The sequence below is a fragment of the Trachypithecus francoisi genome, unplaced genomic scaffold, assembly GCF_009764315.1.
Source record: "Trachypithecus francoisi isolate TF-2019V2 unplaced genomic scaffold, Tfra_2.0 Lachesis_group11, whole genome shotgun sequence".
Classification (NCBI taxonomy): Eukaryota; Metazoa; Chordata; class Mammalia; order Primates; family Cercopithecidae; genus Trachypithecus; species Trachypithecus francoisi.
The window spans coordinates 11,878,257-11,900,481 of record NW_022681456.1 but is presented as its reverse complement, the minus strand read 5'-3'; the positions used below and the strand labels follow the sequence as shown (position 1 = coordinate 11,900,481).

The following is a 22,225-nucleotide window of genomic DNA, read 5'->3' as shown; positions in this document are numbered from 1 at the left end:
CTCAGTGAGAAGCTGCCATCTATAAATCAGGAAAAGGCCCTCACCAGACACCAAATCTGCTAGCGTCTTGACTTGGACTTCCCAGCCTCCAGAGCTGTAAGAAATAAATGCGGCCGGGCGCGGTGGCTCAAGCCTGTAATCCCAGCACTTTGGGAGGCCGAGACGGGCGGATCACGAGGTCAGGAGATCGAGACCATCCTGGCTAACATGGTGAAACCCCGTCTCTACTAAACATACAAAAAAACTAGCCGGGCGAAGTGGCGGGCGCCTGTAGTCCCAGCTACTCCGGAGGCTGAGGCAGGAGAATGGCGTAAAACCCGGGAGGCGGAACTTGCAGTGAGCTGAGATCCGGCCACTGCACTCCAGCCCGGGCGACAGAGCAAGACTCCGTCTCAAAAAAAAAAAAAAAAAAAAAGAAACAAATGCTTATTGTTTATGAGCCATCCAGTGTATGGTATTTTGTTTTAGCAGCCCAAGTGGACTAAGACGTTGAATTTTTCATTCTTTTTTTATTTTAAACAAGAATTTTCCCACCACCTACAAAGTGGGCTGTGCTGGGCATTATGAAGGGCACAAAGCTGGGGACTGGAACAGCCTGTCTACCTCCTGGAAAGGAGGCACTTTTTCTGTCCCTGAAGGTAGAGGTGGGATACACACAGATTATGATTGCTAAATTGACCAGAGGCTGCTGATAACCAATTGTAATGTGCATTTTCTATGCTATGGTAGGTGAGTAGCCCACCAGAAAGCTAGGCAAAATGGGAGGGCAAAAGGAAACATTTTATTGCTTGGAGTAAACCTGATCACATGACATCCTTTGATAATAAAGATGCTGTCATTTTCCTACACTTTCCTGACTGTTACGTACTGTTTGTGTATGGGTTTTAGGAGTTGAGGTGATTTTTTTAATACTGTATCATCCTCAGTCTCCCATTCTTTGTCTCTTTTTGCCTCAGTTTCCCCAGTCCTCATTTCTTAGAGTTGAGAAGCTCAAATGATCAAGCAATAACCATTAGGACAGCATTAGGCCCTGTGGAAATAAAGAGCACCCAAATGAGAACTAACAAAGGCTATTTATTCTCAACTTGCTGTAGCAAAGGAACCAGCCACCATCTCTTGCTTTTGACAGAGATTTAAAGACAGGCAGGAAAATGGGAAGGCTTCAGGGATACCCTGATTGAGGCTGCTGGTATGGGGAAGTTGGAAGTGCACTGACCAGAAGCAGGGCTAACCATGTGATTGGTCTGGGGAGCTTATCTGGGTTTCTTGGTTGGTCATAAATAGGAAGCGGGATGGGAGTGGGGGCGGGGGGGAGGGATTAGAGGAGCTGCCAGTTATTGCCCTGATGGTTTGGGGTTGATTGCTAAAGAAGGTTGTGGGTCAGAGTTCTGTTGTTGTATGTCACGTGGCCACTGTCTATTTGTATATTTAGTCTCTCACACCCCTCCTCATCCTCCTCCTGGCAGGGCTGGGATAATTCTTTTTTTAAACAGATTTACTTATTTTTTATGTTTTAGTTTTTAGACACAGGGTCTTGCTCTGTTGCCTGGGCAGGAGTGTAGTGGCGTGATCATAGCTCACTGCAGCTTCAACCTCCTGGCTCAAGTGATTCTTCTGCCTCAGCTTCTCGAGTACCTGAGACTACAAACGTGCACAACCACACCCAGTGAATTATTTTTTATTTTGTAGAGACAGGGTCTGCCTATGATACCCAGGCTGGTCTTGAACTCCTTGGCTCAAGCGCTCCTCCCACCTCGGCCTCCCAAAATTCTGGGATTACAGGTGTGAGCTACCACATCTGGCCTGGGATAACTCATTATAAAGCTGGTGAGACCTGGGACCTTCCCAGTAGACAATGGGACAGAGTGACTGACAGGATGAGTTCTGGAATAGATGGCAGAAATGTACAGAGAAGTTTCCCAGAGAAAACTAACTGGCTGGAAACAGAGACTCTCCCTCTTTCTTCTTAGAGAGGATGAGAGTGTCACTGTCTTGGATGCCGTAGCTCCCCAGACCCAACCAGTCCTGCAGGACTTGGCCTTGGAATTCCAGCTGCTGCTGCTTTTTAGGAAGCCCCTGCTGGTCTTCAATCTGCTGCTTCAGACCCAGGATGAAGCTGTTGGGGTCGATGGCATAGGCGTGGCTCCCACCATCAGGATTCTTCACGAAGACCTGGATCTCGGGGGGGATGGTCTCCAGCAGATAGATGTGAGTGTGGGAGAAGATCCCATATTTGGCTAAGGAGCATCTGCTGCTGAGAAGCTGCCTGTCACTGCCAGGAACCTGGAAGGACAGACGCCGCAGGCCAGAGTAGCCCCTCGCCCTCCGGATTTTCTCTTTAATCTCCCTTATGGGCTCATAAGGGTTCACCATGAGGTTGAAATCTGGGTAACCCCTCTGCTCCACTGTCACATGGATGTCTCGTGCCCTCTGGAAGGGAGAGGGAGAAGGAGAGGTGTTAAATCCACACTTCTCTGTCTGATGTGCACATGTTCCCTTCATCTGTCCTTATCTTTACAATAGTAGCAGCAGCAGCAGCAGCAGCAGCAGCAAATGTGTAGGGAGTGGTAAGCACCTCCCAGGCTGTATACTGAGCACCTTCCATACCCTTAATGCATTTTATTCTCAGAGCATCTCTATTAGTTGGTGGGTTCTACGGTTATCCCCATGCTATGGATGAGGAAACTGTCTGAGCAGGGTTAAATAATTTGCTGAACACCAATCACATAGGTAGTAATGAGTAGGGCAGATATGTGAAGTGAGGTCAGTCAGACTCTAGAGTCTGTGTTCTCATCACCTCCAGAGGCTACACTCCAGGGCCTGAGAGCCCCAGGTGGCTGGAGAGAACCTGGAAAATGCTGGAGAGGGTCAGGCCTTTAGCTGATTCTTTCCAGAAGAAATATAAGCCTTGGCCGGGTGCAGTGGCTCACACCTGTATTCCCAGCACTTTGGGAGGCTGAGGAGGGCAGATCACTTGAGGTCAGGAGTTCTCAAACTCCTGGTCCACATGGCAAAACCAGCCTGGTCAACATGGCAAAACCCATCTCTACCAAAAAATGCAAAAATTAGCCGGGTGTGGTGGCGTATGCTTGTTGTCCCAGCTACTCAGAAGGCTGAAGTGGGAGAATCTCTTGAACCCAGGAGGTGGAGGTTGCAGTGAGCTGAGATCATGCCACTGCACTCCAGCCTGGGCAACAGAGGGAGACTCTGTCTCAAAAGAAAAAAAAAAGAAAGAAAGAAAGAAAGAAAAGCCAGAAAGAAAGAAAAGCCTGGCATTGTCAAGTTTTCTGATTTGTCAAGATAAAAAATCTTTGCACAATGTTTTCTGTGTTTGTTTTGTGTTTTGAGACAGGGCCTTGCTCTATCACCCCAGGCTGCAGTGTGCAGTGGTGCAATCTTAACTCACTGCAGCCTTGACCTCCCAAGCTCAAGCAATCCTCCCACCTCAGCCTCCTGAATAGCTAGGACTACAGGTGTGTGCCACCATATCTGGCTAAGTTTTTTTTTTTTTTTTTTTTTTTTTTTTTTGAGACAGAGTCTCACTCTGTTGCCAGGCTGGAGTGCAGTGGCACAATCTTGGCTCACTGCAACCTCCACCTCCCAGGTTCAAGCGATTCTCCTGCCTCAGCCTCCCTAGTAGCTGGGACTACAGGCACATGCCACCACACCCAGCTAATTTTTTGTATTTTTAGTAGATATGAGGTTTTACCATGTTGGCCAGGATGGTTTCGGTCTCTTGACCTCATGATCTGCCTGCCTTGGCCTCCTAACGTGCTGGGATTACAGGTGTGAGCCACCGCACCCGGCCAAGTTTTGTATTTTTAGTAGAGATGGGGTTTCACCATGTTGCCTAGGCTGGTCTTGAACTCTTGGGCTCAAGGGATCCACCCACCTCGGCCTCCCAGAGTGCTGTGATTACAGGCGTGAGCTACCGCCCCCAGTCTACAATGGTTTTTATATTCAGGAAAAATCCAAAGGCGTATATTTCCCAGCCCATGTGTGTGTGGGCCTCCTCATTTGGCCAGGGGGTCCCCGTTTAGACTCTCTGTACCTTACCGGAGCCTCTGATTCTGCTTCTTCCTTCTGCTCCAAGCAGGTCAGTCTCCTGTTCCGGTACACATCTTGCTCATCCCAGCCTCCCATGCTTTGCCCCTCATCATCCCTTATCCTCTGTTCTGAGTGTCTATATCTCCCCCTGGCCTTTAGGGCTCATTTCAACCCCTAACTTTTTAAAGGAATCTTCTCTGGTGACTTTAGTTAACATTTATTCTGCTTCCAGACCCCCAGAGCCTCTGGTTCTGCTGCCTCTTAGCAGAATGATCTTAGTTAATTAACCTCTCTGAGCCTCGGTTTTCTCTTCTGTAAAATGGCAATAATAGTAATGATGATGACAATAATAATTGACCTTCTGACTTTACAGAATTGCCCGTTAGGGTCAACTGAGACAGACCTTGGACAAGAGTTTTGCAAACTAGAAAGTGTGATGTTAATAAAATAGATTTTTGTGATCTCTGCCTATACCATAGGTTTGGCATCACATAATAATATGACTTAGTATTTTTCTTTTTTTGCTTTGTTTTCAGAGTATCTTGTCTTCTCTGGTCATTCTAGCAGTTTTGTGTAAGTTTGTTTCATGGACTTGCTTCCTAATGACATAGGGTGAGTTATTTGAGAGGAAGGGTCTTGTCTTTTTTTTCTTTTTTCTTTTTTTTGAGACAGAGTTTCCCTCTTGTTGCCCAGGCTGGAGTGCAATGACACAATCTCAGCTCACTGCAGTCCCCGGCTCCCGGGTTCAAGCGACTCGCCTGCCTCAGCCTCCAGAGTAGCAGGGATTACAGGCATCCGCCACCACGCCTGGCTAATTTTGTATTTTTTTTAGTAGAGATGGGTTTTTTCCATGTTGGCCAGGCTGGTCTTGAACTCCTGACCTCAAGTGATCCACCTGCCTTGGCCTCCCAAAGTGCTGGGATTACAGGCGTGAACCACCGGGCCTGGCCGAGCTTCGGGGTCATGCCTTATTTCTGTGCCTGTGTTGTCCCCCAAACCCCACCCCCTACCCCATCCCCGAGCACAGCACTGGCACAGAATGGCTGATTGAGCTGACTTGGCTGGACCCAACTCATGCAAAGAACGATCAGGAACACGGAACTGATTCTCCAGTAGTTTTTGGGAAAAAGAAAGGAAAGGAGAACAACAATTTGAAGGTAAGAAACCCGAGGCCCTGAGAACCAAAGAATTTGTCCAAGTTCACAGAGCCCGTGGGTGGTGCAGCTGGCCCTTAAACAGTGACTCTGAAGTTCTGTTCTCCGTCAGCACAGAACTGAATGAGTAAATACTGAGTAGTTGTCTATCATTCTGAGCTTCAAGCCCTTGACAGGCCAGAGAGGAGCCGTTACCTTCACATTCCAGCTGGTGATGGGGTTCTCCCTGTTGTCATAGCAACAGTCCTGTTTCAGGCACTGGCAGGCCCTCTGAGCGACGATGTCCCATCTGTACCCTTCTGCCACATTGTGGGTGGGGTCGGCAGGATCCAGGATGATGGGCCTGTAACACAGGAAAAGGGTGCCCAGGTTCGTAATGGTTTGGAGGCCTTCAAGTCAGAAAAAAACCTTCTCAGCAATTATTTAGTCCAGCCACTGAGCATCGTGATGTCCACATCCCGGGAATGTTCAGGAGAGCCCCAAAATACCACAGGATGGAGACAATGCTATTTCCAAGAATTCCTATCTGGCCGGGTGCGGTGACTCATGCCTGTAATCCCAGCACTTTGGGAGGCCGACGCGGGAGGATGGCTTAAGGTCAGGAGTTTGAGAACAGCCTGGCCAACATGGTGAAACCCTGTCTCTACTAAAAATACAAAAAATTAGCCAGGTGTGGTGGCATGCGCCTGTCATCCCAGTTACTCGGGAGGCTGAGGCAGGAGAATTGCTTGAACCTAAGAGGTGGAGGTTGCAGTGAGCCAAGATCGCGCCACCACCCTCCAGCAGCCTGGGTGACCAAGTGAGACTGTTTCCAAAAAAAAAAAAAAAAAAGAATTCCTCTTTGGGAGAGTGCCTTAGGTGTTTGCAAGGAATTTGGGGGGAGAATGAGGCCCCAAGAAGTGTGATAAAGGAATAACAGATGCCCATTCAGGCAGGGGGCCCTTTACGTTGGGAGTAGGCTTTGCAAGTTTAAGGTTAGAGCTGCTGAATTGCTTTAGATAATAAAAACACCACCGCCACCAACTACTGACATTTATTGAAGAACAAGGCCAAATCCTATGCAAATTAGCCTATTTTAATCCTTACAGCAATTCTGTAAGGTAGAGACTGTTATTTTTATTGTTGTGGTTGTCCTCATTTTACAGATCTCCTTCAGTTCTTTTTTTTGTTTTGTTTTGTTTTTGAGACAGAGTCTCACTCTGTCACCCAGGCTGGAGTGCAGTGGTGCAATCTCAGCTCACTGCAACCTCCACCTCCCAGGTTCAGCTGGTTCTCTGCCTCAGCCTCCTGAGTAGCTGGGATTACAGGCACCTGCCACCATGCCCAGCTAATTTTTGTATTTTTAGTAGAGATGGGGCTTCACCATCTTGGCCAGGCTGGTCTTGAACTCCTGACCTTGTGATCCACCTGCCTCGGCCTATAGGCGTGAGCCACCGTGCTGGCCTATATCTCCCTGAGTTCTTACAGCCAGTAGATGGGGCTCTTACCCGTCTACCTCCTCAACAGAGCACAGGTTGGGCTGCCCTCAAGAGTCTCTCCTTTCTGTAAATATTGAATAAATATTTTAAAGAATATTGGCTTGAAGGGGATCTTGGGCTTGCTTATTAACTTGGGGTGACTGCAAGTCCATGATCAAGACCAGCTCTTTGAACGGGGCTCGGTGGCTCAGGCCTGTAATCCCAGCATTTTGGGAGGCCGAGGTGGTCAGATCACTTGACGTCAGGAGTTCAAGACCAGCCTGGACAACATGGTGAATCTCCATCTCTACTAAAAATACAAAAATTAGCAGGGCGTGGTGGTGGGCACCTGTAGTCTCAGTTACTTGGGTGGCTGAGGTGGAAGGATAGCTTGAATCCAGGAGATCGTGGTTGCAGTGAGTCAAGATCGTGCCACTGAACTCCAGCCTAGGTGACAGAGCAAGACTCCATCTAAAAAAAAAAAAAAAAAAAAAAACACCCAACGACAACAACAACAAAAAACACAGCGCTTTGTACTCCGGGGCTTGGGAGGGAGCTGCGACTTTATCTGTGTAATAGAATGTGACACAGGCTACTGGAATGAACTGGACTTTGGGCTCCAGGCTGGCTCCTCCCAACACTGACTGCTCCCTAAAACAGTCCTGCCTGAAAGTGCCAGGCTGTCCCATGGGATGGGGTCACTGATCTAAAGTGGCTCATTCTGTTGGTTGGCAGGTGGCTCTGTGTCCTGTGACCAGTAATCAGACTGGTTCCCTCTGGGGTTTGGATATGGGGATGATGGAGGTCCCTTATACCTGGGAGGCAGAGGGGAGCAGGACAGGTGTGGAGAGAGAAGCAGAGGCTGAGGGGAAAAGTGCTGTGGTTCATGAGAGAGAGTGACAGAAAGAGGGAGTCTCAGGTCCTCATGCTTTCTCGATTTTTCTGGGCATGGTTATAATAAATCCTCTTTTCATGAGCGGACTTGGCTTTTCTTCCTTACAAAAGAGACCCAATACTATATAACAGAACACGAAACATTGTGATATTGCTCACACAGGCCCAGAGCTTCTAACATAGGGAGCTGTCTGGGTTGGGCTTCCCCTGAAGCAGATCCCCACATAAGGATTTGGCTGATTTGGAAAGTGATCCCAGGAAGCACGAATAAGGGAGTGAAACAGTGAGACAGAGAAGGGAAGGCAGACAACAAAGGTTGGGTATTGAAGTAATTACTACTGTGGTCAACTGGAGGCGATCTTTGGGAAAGAGTACGGAATGGGGCCCGGTGTGGTGGCTCACGCCTGTAAGCCCAGCACTTTGGGAGGCCGAGGCGGGTGCATCACCTGAGGTCAGGAGTTTGAGACCAGCCTGGCCAACATGGCAAAGCACTGTCTCTACAAAAATACAAAAATTAGCCGGGTATGGGTGATGGGCGCCTGTAATCCCAGCTACTCAGAAGCCTGAGGGAGGGGAATCCCTGGAACCCAGGAGGTGGAGGTTGCAGTGAACAGAGGTTGCAGTGAACGGAGATTGAGCCACTGCACTCTACCCTGGGTGACAGAGCAAGACTCTGTCTCAAAAAAAAAAAAAAAGAAAAAAAAAAAGAAAAAAAAAAAGAAAAAGAAAAAAGCGTATGGAATGAGACCCAGATTCCTTCCATCTTTGGGGTGAGGGAGCTGTGGTATTTATCCACCAACTCCCACTGGATCTGGTGAAGGGCTGTTCTCAGAGTGGGTCTGCTGGCAAAGGGATGCAGGTGCTGACAGTTGGAAGTGAAACCAACCTTCCCTAGAACGGTAAAGGCCAAGGGGATATGAATGGGATGCTGAAGCACATGCTCCAATATAAGCATTTACTTAGCATATGCCAGATGCTAGATATTGTGGATCCTTAACACAGATCTTCTCCAACCCTTGCATTAATCCTGTATTGTATGTTCCAGTTTATTCCTGCTTATGGATAAGGGATTGAGGCTCATAGCAGTAGGAAAATGGCTGAGCTGGGATTTAAACTTGAGTCTCCAAGATTCTTTCCATTTTCCCATGCTAGCTCCTACAGAGCACTAAAATGGTCTTCAGAGAGCAAGAGGGCCAAGCTAAGGTGGAGGGTGGCTTAGGAAACAAGGAACAGGCTTATACCCGCCCCATGGCCCCCCAGTGACTTTGATAAGCCACCAACGTGAGATGCCAGCTGTGTTGGTGTGGGAGGTCAATGCTCAACTATGGTGGCAGCCTTACTGCTTAATACAGCCAGTCCATAAAACTCTATACCACGTTACGCTAGCTCCTCTCTCTTCTTTTTCTGTGAGATTTGGTGGGCAAACAGTGGTCCAGTACCTCTCTTTTTTGAGCTGTTTTCTGACACAATCCTCAATGATTGCATTCTGGAGTGTGTAGTACTTGGTCCAGTAGATACAGATGACTTTATACTCCTGGAGCAGGTCCATCACAGTGGTGAAGCCTTCGTCCAACATGAAATTCTCATCTTCTTCAGTACCCATTTCCCAGGCATAGATGGTTAGAAGTTCGAGAGCATAGAGAGGGGGCAGATTGGCCCTGGGGGACCTGGCTTTCACATACTGTTGAAAGAGATGGGAAGACAGAGAGAGAGAGACCGTAAGATTCCGTGTAAGGATGGTGTTGGACCAGAAGCTGAGAAATCCAAGTTCTAGTCCTGGCTCTGCTGCCTACTGGCTGTGTGACCTTGGCCACGTCACATTCCATCTGTGGACATAGGTTTCACCATTTTAGAATTAAAGGGCTGAGTTAGTCCATTGGGCTTCAATATGTGCTTGACAGATGTAACTCCTGGAATGAAGTTAGGAACAGGTGTGAGCAGGCTGTGCTCGGTCACAAGCATCCTAGCCTAACCAGTCCCATTTAAATCTATTTTAATGTATTAAGCTTCTGAGAAATGTTTCTTTAAAGAAGGGAAAGGTTTCCTTAGATAGAGGAAAAAATGGTAATAGTTGAGATTCTGTAGTGAAGATTGGGGTTGCCTCTCTAGCAGACATTCTTTCCTTCCCCATTGCATAGTAGCCATGATGTTTGGAAGGGGTTGACTCCCACCCGCAGCTCCAGGATGGACCCTGACTGGCACAGGCCTATCAGCATAAACCTTTCCCCCTTGCAAATGATTGGTTCAAGAGAAGGCATGCGATCTAAGTTGGCTCAACTAGAGTAAAGCCTAGTTCTTTTGTTCAGTGGTTGAAAGAAGAGAAGTCCTCCCATGTGTGAATATGAGGGCAGGAACAGTTGTGGCCACTTTGCCACCAAGAGGGAAACAAGCCAAAGGACCAAGTTGACATATAGAGGAATGAGAAGCTGAGAGAATGCCAGAGAAACAAAGCCAGTGCCCTCTCCAGTGCCTGAAGCGCCCCCCTCCACGCCCCGCCCCCCGACTGTTTAGGGGTTTTCATACATGAGCTGATAATTCTCTTTATTGTTTAAGCTAGTTTGAGTTGGTTTTAGTATTTTTCTCTTACTTGCAAAAGAAAGCATCTTAATTGACACTGGTCACTTCCTGTGTTAAGAATCTCACTGAGGCCAGGCGCAGTGGCTCATGTCTGTAATCCCAGCACTCTGGGAGGCCGAGGCGGGTGGATCACTTGAGGCCAGGAGTTCGAGACCAGCCTGGCCAACATGGTGAAACGCTGTCTCTACTAAAAATACAAAAATTAGCCAGGCGTGGTAGCAGGTGCCTGTAATCCCAGCTACTTGGGAGGTTGAGGTGGGAGAATTGCTTGAACCTGGGAGGAGGAGGTTGCAGTGAACCAAGATTATGCCACTGCACTGCAGCCTGGGCAAGAGTGAGACCTTGTCTCAAAAAAAAAAAAAGAAGAAGAAGAATCTCACTGATAACATTGATACTTAGCCAGAAAGTGAAAATTTTGGTCAAATATTCAGTAGTTTGATATGTGGAAGTAAAATGGACATATTTTCCTATGGCCATCATATATGAATATTAGATCATATCCCAAGTTTAGAGAAAAAAAAACTATAACACTTTGGCCTTGAGACAAACACAGAATCATCTTGTATAATTCTCATCTCCCAAATAAATGAAACTTTGGGCCTTTCCTATAAGTCACTGACTTACTAACAGAAAAACTTTATCCCTGACTTTAGAAATTCAATTTTGAATTAAAATTTATTTATAAGGCCAGGTGCAGTGGCTCACGCCTGTAATCCCAGCACTTTGGGAGGCCAAGGTGGGCGGATCATGAGGTCAGGAGATCAAGACCATCCTGGCTAACACGGTGAAACCCCATCCCTACTAAAAATACAAAAAATTAGCCAGGCGTGGCGGCGGGCGCCTGTAGTCCCAGCTACTCGGGAGGTTGAGGCAGGAGAATGATGTGAACCCGGGAGGCAGAGCTTGCTGTGAGCCGAGATCATGCCACTGCACTCCAGCCTGGGCGACAGAGCAAGACTCTGTCTCAAAAAAATAATATAAATAAATAAATGTATAAGTTAATTTGTTTTGTAACTTTTTGTGAATTCATACTTAACACTCAAATTTGTAAACCATAACTAATAACATTATAATTTTGTTAGAAATTTAAACTATGGTAATATAAGTTATTTTCTCCAATACTAGTGAAATGTTATATTCTTAAAACTTAGATGATATATAAAATGTAGGATGCCTGTAATCAGTAAGATGTAAGCCTTAGTGAATGGATAAAAACATTACCCAGCTCAACTTACTTCACCTCCCGACTCAAGTGATCCTTCCGCCTCAGCCTCTCAAGCAGCTGGGACTACAGGAACCCACCACCACCCCCAGCTAATTTTTTAAATTTTTGTATTTTTTGTAGAGACGGGGGTTTCACCATGTTGCTCAGGCTGGTCTTGAACCCTTGGGCTCAAGTGATCCTCCTACCTCAGCCTCCTAAAGTGCCAAAATTACAGGCGTGAGCTACCATATTTGGCCAGTAATTGTTTTTTCTTTAAATCTCTGTTACATTTTATTTTTATTTTTATTTTATTTTATTTTTATTTTTATGTTTTTTGAGACAGAGTCTCGCTCTCTTGCCCAGGTTGGAGTGCAGTGGCACGATCTTGGCTCACTGCAAGCTCTGCCTTGCGGGTTCACACCATTCTCCTGCCTCAGCCTCCCAAGTAGCTGGGACTACAGGCGCCTGCCACCATGCCTGGCTAATTTTTTGTATTTTTAGTAGAGACGGGGTTTCACCGTGTTAGCCAGGATGGTCTCGATCTCCTGATCTCATGATCTGCCCGCCTCAGCCTCCCAAAGTGCTGAGATTACAGGCGTGAGCCATCATGCCCGGCCTATTTTATTTTTATTGCATCAAATCTTTCCTTCTGCTGTCTGATTCCCTTGTAACTTCTCTGCAAGTTTTATATAATAAATGATTTTTGTGTCTGAGTTCTGTTTGTAGTTGGAGTTTCCATTGATTATCTTGGGGGCAGATCTTGTTCCCAAAACTGACTGAACTGCTGCCTGAGAAATGTCCCTGAGGGCGGTTTACACTCACACATGCCCTCTTTTTGACTCCTGGGGTGGAATTTAAAAAATCCTTCCTCTTGTTGGGCCCTAACCTGCTGTGATTAATGGCCATGGTACCTGGCGAAGTTGACATCTGCCAGTCCTAGACTGTAATTGAAGGGTAACAAGAACTTGTGGGGTGGGTGTGGTGGCTTGTGCCTGTAATCCCAGCTCTTTGGGAGGCCAGGGTGGGAGGATCGCCTGAGACCACTTCGAAACCAGGCTGGTCAACATAGTGAGACCCTGTCTCTACAAAAGAAATGTAAAAAAATTAGCCAGGCATGGTTGTGTGTGCCTGTAGTCCCAGTTACATAGGAGGCTAAGGTGGGAGGACCACTTGAACCAGGGAGGTCTTGATCCAGGGAGGTGGAGGCTACAGTGAGTGGTGATTGCACCACCGCACTCCAGCCTGGACAACAAAGCAAGACCCTGTCTCAATAAATAAATAAATAAATAAAAATAAAATAAAAAGAACGAGTTTACTGAAATACTGTAGAGTAACTATTTTTCTCCCTCCTTCTCTGTTTCTTTCCCCTCTTCCTCTCCTCCTTTTCCACCTTCTTCACTGACGGTTTCACTTTACATTTCAAAAGACTAGCATTCTCTCCCTCTCTACATGCTTCCATTTCCCCTGGGTGCAGTTTCCTGAGATGAAAATCAGGCCCTGCCTTTCCTCCCCACCCTCCTCCCTCTCCTTGCCCCTACCATCCTGGCAACCCCCTCACCTGCTGGTACCAGTGTTTCACCAGGCGCAGGAGGCTCTTCAGCTTAGTTGGCCGATGTTTCACGAAATTTCTCTGCAGCTCGCCGAAGGATGGGGAGAAATTTCCAGGACCACCACAGGCCTTGATCAGGCTCACATAGATCTCAGGGGGTGGCTGGGAGTTGGGAAGAGAAGGCCCTGAGGAGTGAGGAAGCAAAGGGAGAGATTGGGGATTAGGAAGCCAGAGGGTGGTAAGTAGTATTTTGGGGAGAGCCTGCTTACACATTGGAGTTATCCCTCCAGGGACACTTGAGACCTCGTATCTACAGAAACCAAAGGTTTGCCTTGTCTAACTGTCCTTTTTGTGAAATTCTTACTCTCGAGAACCAACATTGGGCTTTCCATGCGTCAGGCCCCTCCTGTTGTCCTCCCTGAATGTCCTCAATGTCCCTCGTTTTCTTTAATGTCTGTTTTGGATCTCTTTCAACACTCATAGGGAGGCCGGGCGTGGTGGCTTATGCCTGTAATCCCAGCACTTTGGGAGGCTGAGGTGGGCAGATCACCTGAGGTTAGGAGTTTGAAATCAGCCTGGCCAAGATGGCAAAACCGTATCTCTACTAAAAATACAAAAATTAGTCAGGAGATCGAGACCATCCTGGCTAACACAGTGAAACCCCGTCTCTACTAAAAATACAAAAACTAGCCGGGCGAGGTGGCGGGCGCCTGTAGTCCCAGCTACTCGGGAGGCTGAGGCAGGAGAATGGCGTAAACCCGGGAGGCAGAGCTTGCAGTGAGCTGAGATCCGGCCACTGCACTCCAGTCCGGGCGACAGAGCGAGACTCCGCCTCAAAAAAAAAAAAAAAAAATACAAAAATTAGCCGGGCATGGCATGGTGGTGGGTGCCTGTAATCCCAGCTACTTGGGAGGCTGAGGCTGGAGAATTGCTTGAACCCTGGAGGCAGAGGCTGCAGTGAGCCGAGATCGCGCCACTGCACTCCAGCCTGGGCGAGAGAGCAAGACTCCGTCTCAAAAAAACCCAAAAACTCATAGGGAGAACCAGTTCCATGGTACACATCACTGAGACATCCCAGCACTCTCTTCCTTGCTAAAATCAGATCCTGTCTCTTACCCCTTCTCCAAAGAGCAACTCCGCGCAGCAGGCCACTGCAGCTGATAGGAGTTAGCACATGACATGAAACCTCTAGGGTCTGGGCTTGCAGCATGTAGGTTTTACCTCAAACACCTAGGACTCTGCCCGAGGACAAACAACAGGGCCAGTGAGTTAGCGCTCCCGAAGCAGCCCCCAACCAGTGACGGCTGGGAAGCTGGTGAGTAAGCACTCCAGCGTCCCACTTGGGATCCCACGGAGGCACATTCCGTAACGTGACTGCGAGTTCTCCTAGGACATGAAGCTCAGGGTGGTGACTTGCCCACGGATGCATGTTGTATTGAATTCTTGCCTTTCCCATCTCAATTCCGTACTTCCCTACCAGTGCTTCCTGGGATGAACACCCAAATAAACTGCTTGTCCTCACATCCATGTCTTAGGATCTGCTTCTAGAAAACGCAGTGACAGACCCCCACCCCCACTTTTAGCTCCTTCCCCTCACTGGGTGTCAGAGCCTCTTGAATGTTCTTTCCCCAGACAATCACTTCCTGAGCACTCTTTCTGTGGTTATCCAGGCCACCATTTACATCATTTGCAATCATGTTTGTTTGTTTTTTTTTTGTGACAGAGTCTTGCTCTGTCGACCAGGCTGGAGTGCAGTGGCTCAATCTCGGCTCACTGCAACCTCCACCTCCAGGGTTCAAGTGATTCTCTGCCTCAGCCTCCTGAGTAGCTGGGATTACAGGCGACCACCACCACACCCGGTTAAATTTTTTAAATTTTTAGTACAGATGAGGTTTCACTATCTTGGCGAGGCTGGTCTTGAACTCCTGACCTTGTGATTCACCTGCCTTGGCCTCCCAAGGTGCTGGGATGACAAGCGTGAGCCACCACGCCCAGCCTGCAATCATGTATTTATCTCTGCAATTCTTTGGTCAATTTCTGTATTTCAAGTTAAGCGACATGATAGCCAGAGTTGGGTTAATTCTGTGCACTGCAATAACCCAGCCCTGAGCATAGGACACAGATGGAATGAATGAATGTGGGTGTGTGCGCATGGCCATGAGTAAAGGTGAGACACTGGGAAGTCTCCTGGGGTGGGCAAGTGTGTGAGTCGGGTGGGCTTCCCCTCCCCTTACCCAGGGCTCTGTAGGCAGGCACGATGGTGACCGTGATGGGCTCCGCAGTCCCCCTGGTCTGGATGGTGAGGACGAGAGCACTGGGGACTCTCTGCTCCACCCTCAGGTCCTGGAGCCCGAGGGCCAGCAGGTCCTGGCTTTGCCACATGGTTTTCCGTATCAGCCTCAGAACTTGTTGGTGGTGCTTGGCTGCCTCCTGGAAGCTGTGGAAACAGCTCAGAAACGCCACCAGCTCCACCTCTCTGATGCTCCTGAGAATCGTGCCATTCCCGAAGGAGCCCACCTGCAGAACACAGAGCCGTCACCCTGAGGCCCACGCCATGTGCCAGGCAACCCTGCAGCACTTCACATGCACCGTCTCACCGAATGCTCACCACCCGCTGAGCCTAGTGGGTGGTACTGATACCCACACTTTACAGGTGAGGAAACTGAGATGTCTGGAGGATCTCGAGACATGGGATCGAGAAATGGCGCAGCCTGAAAAAGATCTTGACTCTTCCCTGTTCCTTAGCTGGGTAAATGTTGTGACTCCTAAAACCTTCATCTGTAAAATGAAAGCAAGGGTGGAACATGAGTCACTGGGCCACTGGGAGGATCAGATGAAATAATGTATACCAAGGGTTTGGTGGGGTGCCTGGCACACAGGAAGTCAGCAATAGGTTTCTCTTTCTCCTCATTAGTCATTTGTCCTGGGTCTTGCAGTTTGTAGCCCTCAGAGCCCAGCCTTTTTTTTTTTGAGACAGGGTTTTACTCCCATTGCCCAGTTTGGACTGTAGTGCGCGATCTTGGCTCAGGCGATCCTCCCACCTGTCTCCCAAGTAGCTAAGACTACAGGCATGTGCCACCATGCCTGGCTAATTTTTGTGTTTTTTTGTAGAGATAGGATTTTGCCATATTGCCCAGGCTGGTCTCGAACTCCTAGACTCAAGCGATTTGCCCCCTTGGATGCCCCAAATGCCCAGCTTCTTATCTACTACACTGCATTGCTTCTGAGACCCAGTCTTCTTATCCACAGAGTAAGGCCAACTCCAGAGGAATGGTAGCATCTCCTCCTATAGGGTTGTTTGAGGATTCTGGGGGTGGTGGTGGGGCTGAATAATTTCATGACATTATAAAGCAAGGAGCAAGTTTGCCTGGTGGATTTAAGAGCCATAGGCTGTGAAATGAGGCAGCCTGAAAAAGATCTTTACTCTTCTCTGTTTCCTAGCTGGATAAACATTTTGACTTCTAAGACCTTCATCTGTAAAATGAAAGTAATGGTGGAACAACAGTCACTGGGCTACTGGGAGGATCAGATGAAATAATGTATGCCAAGTGTTTGGTGGGGTGCCTGGCACACAGGAAGTCAGCAATACGTTTCTCTTTCTCCTCATTATCCGGCTGACTTAGACAATCCCTTCTGCTGCCGGGCTGTCTGTTTTCCCCCTTAGTAACAGAAGGAGGTCGAGAAGGGATTTTTTGATGTTTTGAGATTCTAAATGAGCTCTCCAGGCCCTGTTGCCTCTGGTATGCAAAGCCCCACAACTCTCTGGCCTCCTCTCCTCATTCCGTATCTGGAGGTGGAATTGCTAAGGAGGCACCAGACCCCCAGGGGGCTACTTTTCCTGGTGGATGGAGTCACTGCACATGAATCAGATTCTAGCTGTTGCTGGATGACATAACACGACCTGTGTGACATGAGCACAGATGCTGGATGACATGAGCATGCCCTGTGTCCGGCACCCCTGAGAGCCCTGTGTACATATTATCCCTTTTAATCTTTACTTCCCAGCCAGGCACTGTGGCTCACACCTGTAATCCCAGCACTTTGGGAGGGCAAGTTGGGCAGATCATGAGGTCAGGAGTTTGAGACCAGCCTGGCCAACATGGTGAAACCCTGTCTCTATTAAAAATACAAAAATTAGCCAGGTGTGGTGGTGTGTGCCTACACTCCAACCTACTGGAGCGAGAGCACTGGGGACTGAGGCTGAGGCAGGAGAATCACTTGAACCCAGGAGGCAGAGGATGTGGTGAGCTGAGATCTCGCCACTACACGCCAGCCTGGGTGATACAGTGAGACTCCATCTAAACCACCCCCCCCAAAAAAAACCCTTCACTTCCTGTATTGAGGTGGGTACTAGGAGGCACCTCAATACAGCCTCCATTGAGGCAATGGGCAGCTTGCCATGGTCTCCCAGCCAGGAGGCAGCGGAGTCAGAGAAAGAGCCAGAACTCAAGTAGTGCGTGGTTCTTCTGCCTCTTTCTTCCTCGTGACCCAAGGCTGTGAGCCAGTCCCTGCTTCCAAGGGATCACGGGCATTCAGACCCAGCACCTCCACCCTCTGGGACAGGGCTGGAGATGGCACCCTGTGTGTGAATGAAGGACACATTCCCCGCAAAGGCCAGTCTAGACTTCCCTTTCTTTCTGAGACAAGGTCTTGGTCTGTTGCCCAGGCCGGAGCGCAATGGCACGATCTTCACTCACTGAAGCCTCGACCTCCTGGGCTTAAGCAATCCTCCCACCTCAGCCTCCCAAGTAGCTGGAACTATGGGCATGCACCACCATGCCCAGCTAATTTTTTATACATTTTTTGCAGAGTCGGGGGTCTCACATTTTGCCCAGGCTGGTCTCGAATTCCTGGGCTCAAGCAGTCCTCCCACCTTGGCCTCCCAAAGTGCTGGGATTACAGGCGTGAGCCACTGTGCCTGGCCTAGACTTCCCGTTCTGCCTTTCCCACTGGTAAGACCCAGGCAGACAGAAAAGAACACATCCAGAACAGGCTTCCTGATTTGCTTCGGTTTTAAACGTATTTAAGCACAATTCATTTGAAGACAAGCATTCCCTTATGTGGACCAGCTCCACTCACTAGATTTTCAGAGGGTGGGGAAAGGGAGGGTTTAGACTCAAAATAAGATATATTATTCCTCATTAGTCACGGCTCTCTGGGGATTGCTACCATTTAGTGATTTCAAGGGGAGAAGTGGCTATGACGTGCAGGAAGAATTTCAGGCTTGGGTAAATAGCATTTCCTGCTGTAAAAACTCATTCTTGGCCGGGTGCAGTGGTTCACACCTGTAATCCCAGCATTTGGGGAGGCCGAGTTGGGTGGATCACTTGAGGTCAGGAGTTCGAGACCAGCCTGGTCAACATGGTGAAACTCCGTCTCCACTAAAAATACAAAGATTAGCCAGGCGTGGTGGCATGTGCACACACAGAAATAAACTTATTCTTGTAGCATCCTCCTCTTACCAGACATTCCTTATTCCCTCCACTTTGTTCTCAAGGTTGTTGGGGACGGGGTGGTCTGGGAGGGTCTGCCAGAGTCAAACATGAGTCCCAGGCCCAGAAGAAAGCTTGGCAAGAATTATAATGATGCTTCTGTTTCTGAGCATTTATCATGCATGAATCATCGAGCCTGCATTGCCCCACTGGCTTGGTGAAGGAGAGATGATGATGCCCCAGCCACAGATGAGAAGATTGCGGGTTTGAGAAATAAGAGTGGGAAGGTCAAAGCCACACAGCTGGTAAGGGAGGAAGCGAAGAGTCTGTCTAATATCAAAATTTGTGGTTTCTCACTTACAAATTGTATGGCCTCAGGCTTCATATGCTGGGGACAGGTGCGAAGAATGGATAGGGGCCCAGGGCTCCTAGATCCCTCTGTGAGGTGGTTGCCCCTAGAGAGAGAACTTGAGCACTGGGCTGGGAGTCAGGGGTCCTAATTCTAGTATTGCCTTTGCCACCAACTTGCTGTGTGACCTTGGGATATCTCTCACCTTCTCTGTGCCTCAGTTTACTTAAATATATATATATATATTTTGAGACGGAGTCTGGCTCTGTCGCCCAGGCTGGAGTGCAGTGACCGGATCTCAGCTCACTGCAAGCTCCGCCTCCCGGGTTTATGCCATTCTCCTGCCTCAGCCTCCCGAGTAACTGGGACTACAGGCGCCCGCCACATCACCCGGCTAGTTTTTTTGTATTTTTTTAGTAGAGACGGGGTTTCACCGTGTTAGCCAGGATGGTCTCAATCTCCTGGCCTCGTGATCCACCCATCTCGGCCTCCCAAAGTGCTGGGATTACAGGTTTGAGCCACCGCGCCCCGCCCAGTTTACTTAATTATTTTTTTTTTTTTTTTTTTTTTTTTTTTTGAGACGGAGTCTTGCTCTGCCACCCAGGCTGGAGTGCAGTGGCCGGCTCTCAGCTCACTGCAAGCTCCGCCTCCCGGGTTCACGCCATTCTCCTGTCTCAGCCTCCCGAGTAGCTGGGACTACAGGCGCCCGCCTCGTCGCCCGGCTAGTTTTTTGTATTTTTTTTTTTAGTAGAAACGGGGTTTCACCGTATTAGCCAGGATGGTCTCGATCTCCTGACCTCGTGATCCGCCCGTCTCGGCCTCCCAAAGTGCTGGGATTACAGGCTTGAGCCACCGCGCCCGGCCTACTTAATTATTTAAGTGAGTCATTGGTTAGACTGTCTGATTCTCCAAAGCCTTTCTAGCTCTGACCCTCTTGAATTTTCATCTTAACTAACACAGGAGGTGGCATGAAACAGCTGGAGGAAGGGCTTGGGGAAAAATCTCAGTGAGGGGGGCTTGGGTTCCTTGAGTCAAGTTCAAATCCCAGCTTCAACACTGTGTGACCTTGGACAAGTCACCTCACCTCTCTGAGCCTCCATTAAAAAATCATTTTAGTCCAGGCGCAGTGGCTCACTGTAATACCAGCACTTTGGGAGGCCAAGGAGGGCGGATCACGAGGTCAGGTGATCAAGACCATCCTAGCCAACAGGGTAAAAACCCCGTCTCTACTAAAATACAAAAAATTAGCCAGGCGTGGTGGTGGGCATGTGTCGTCCCAGCTACTTGGGAGACTGAGTCAGGGAAATCGCTTGAACCCAGGAGGCGGAGGTTGCAGTGAGCTGAGATTGTGCCACTACACTCCAGCCTGGCGACAGAGTAAGACTTAGTCTCAAAAAAAAGAAAGAAAAAAAATCATTTTATTGGCCGGCCAGACATGGTGGCTTAGACCTGTAATCTCAGCACTTTGGGAGGCCAAAGTGGGCATATTCTTGATCCCAGGAGTTCGAGACCAGCATGGGCAACATTGGTGAAAAGCTGTCTCTACAAAAAATACAAAAATTAGCTGGGCATGGTGGTGCATGCCTGTAATCCCAAGCTACTTAGGAGTCTGAGGATCACCTGTAGCCCAGGGAGATCAAGGCTACAGTGAGCGGTGATTGTGCCACTGCACTCCAGCCTGGGTGACAGAGCAAGACTCTGTCTCTAAAAAAAAAAAAAAAAAAAAAGGTCATTTTATTATAAAAAAGTTAAAACATATAGAAAAGTAGAAAGATGATACAACTAATACTCATATACCCACTAGTTGATTCAACAAGTCTAAATTCCTGGCTACATTTGCTTAATCTAAGCCACGTTAAAGTAAATTACAGGCACCAAGGAACTCTATCCTTAAAACACCTTGGTGTTCGTGTCCAAACAAAAGAGAACATTCTCCCTGATAACCACAAAACTACTGCTACACCTAACAAAATCAACAATGATTTCCTATATCAGATATATACATATAGTATCTGATATCTAGGCCATATGGAAATTTCCCAGTTGTCCCCAAACTGTATTTTACAGATGGTTCATTCACACCAGGATCCAACCACGGACCTTGCGTTGTATTGGTTCTGAGACTCCATTTTGCTAACCTGCAAACTGGAAAAAGAATAGCACCTATCTCACAGGGTGCAAGAATTAGACATAGTGTATGTTAAGAGGTTAGGCTAGTGAGCCCCCAGATGTGAACTATTATTGCTAGAGTCATTCTGCTCAAGGCAGTGGTGCAGTGGGGTGTAGACAGCGAGGTGGGATAGGGTGTTCTGCGATGTCATCAGCATGGGCTAGGGATAAGGAGGACAGGGGTCCCCAGCATCTTCAGGGACGTGGACTCTGATACTGGGTTTTGTCCTGTGTGGGGGCTGGAGGAGCCAAGTCTTACCTTGATTACCTTCAGCACCTGCACATCCTGGTCCAGCCCATGCTTCCCGTGGAAATGCTCCTGTCTCAGAAACTCCTCCAGGTTCCGCACAGCATCTAGCACCTCCTTCTTCCACTCCCGGTGGGGCTGCAGCCACTGTGCCACGAAGGAGTCCAGCCTGGAGGCTGGCGTGCTGTACAGTTCCTGCATCAGTGCCATCTCTGTCCTGAGAGTACCACTGCTGGGCAAATATATAGCCGGGCAGATATATAGCCAGGCACCTACCCAGCTACCTGGCACACACCTCCTTTTTTAAGGCAGCTTCTCCTCAATTGCCCTCCGGTGCTCTATGGGATGAAGCTCCCTAGCAGAGAGGAAACCAGGTCTGATGGGCTGACTCCGGGTCCCCCTTCTTGGAGACCCCCTTGCTGCAGTAGGGGCACAGGAGGATGCTGGGCTGAGGCTGGAATGTCTGGGGCCACCTTAACAGGTTGGCCGTCTAGTCAGTCTCTCTGCTGTCAGTTTCGATTCTCAATTTTTAGTGTTCGCTTTTATGATGTTTGGAAACTGAAACTGGACAGTGTTTGACCCCAGAGGAGGCAACTTGCCCTGTAGGTTGGAGTTGGATAGTGGTTAGCCAATTCAGCTGCTTAAATCTGTCTAAGGAAATTGAGACTTGGGAACGGAAAGGACTCACTCACGTTCAGGTGATGGAGTGAGAATCTGGAGCCCAAGATAACAGACTGGGAATTCTAGTCTACCCTGTGCCAGACTCTAGCCTCTCTGACCCTCACACTCACTATTCATAGAGTGGGTTTTTTGTTGTTTGTTTAGTTTTTATTTATTTATTTATTTTGACAGGGTCTTGCTCTGTTGCCCAGGCTGGAGTGCAGTGGTGCGATCTCAGCTCGCTGCAACCTCTGCCTCATGGGTTCAAGCGATTCTCCTGCCTCAGCCTCCCGAGTAGCTGGGACCACAGACATGCGCCACCACGCCCAGCTAATTTTTTTTGTATTTTTAGTAGAGACGGGGCCTCACCATGTTGGTCAGGCTGGTCTCAAACTCCTGACCTCAAATGATCTGCTCACTGCGGCCTCCCACAGTGCTCGGATTACAGCGTGAGCCACCGTGCCCGGCCCATAGCGTGAGTTTAAT

At 48.5% G+C, this 22,225-nt stretch overlaps 1 protein-coding gene across 2 annotated transcripts; it reads right to left on the bottom strand.

Annotated features, from left to right (window-relative positions):
• Nucleotides 1–1,662: 1,662 nt before the first annotated feature.
• On the bottom strand, nt 1,663–21,589 carry OASL (2'-5'-oligoadenylate synthetase like). Of its 2 annotated transcripts, XM_033220347.1 has the most exons (6): nt 21,092–21,583; nt 15,117–15,399; nt 12,892–13,067; nt 8,992–9,233; nt 5,397–5,544; nt 1,663–2,430 (listed from the first exon to the last, which is right to left on the bottom strand). In XM_033220347.1, exons 1-6 carry the CDS (start codon nt 21,287–21,289, stop codon nt 1,930–1,932), a joined length of 1,548 nt encoding a protein of 515 aa, XP_033076238.1. In that variant the 5' UTR covers nt 21,290–21,583; the 3' UTR covers nt 1,663–1,929. The 2 variants fall into 2 exon arrangements, with proteins under 2 accessions (XP_033076238.1, XP_033076239.1); XM_033220348.1 differs by lacking the exons at nt 1,663–2,430; nt 8,992–9,233 and having other exon boundaries at nt 5,434–5,544; nt 21,092–21,589.
• Nucleotides 21,590–22,225: the final 636 nt, after the last annotated feature.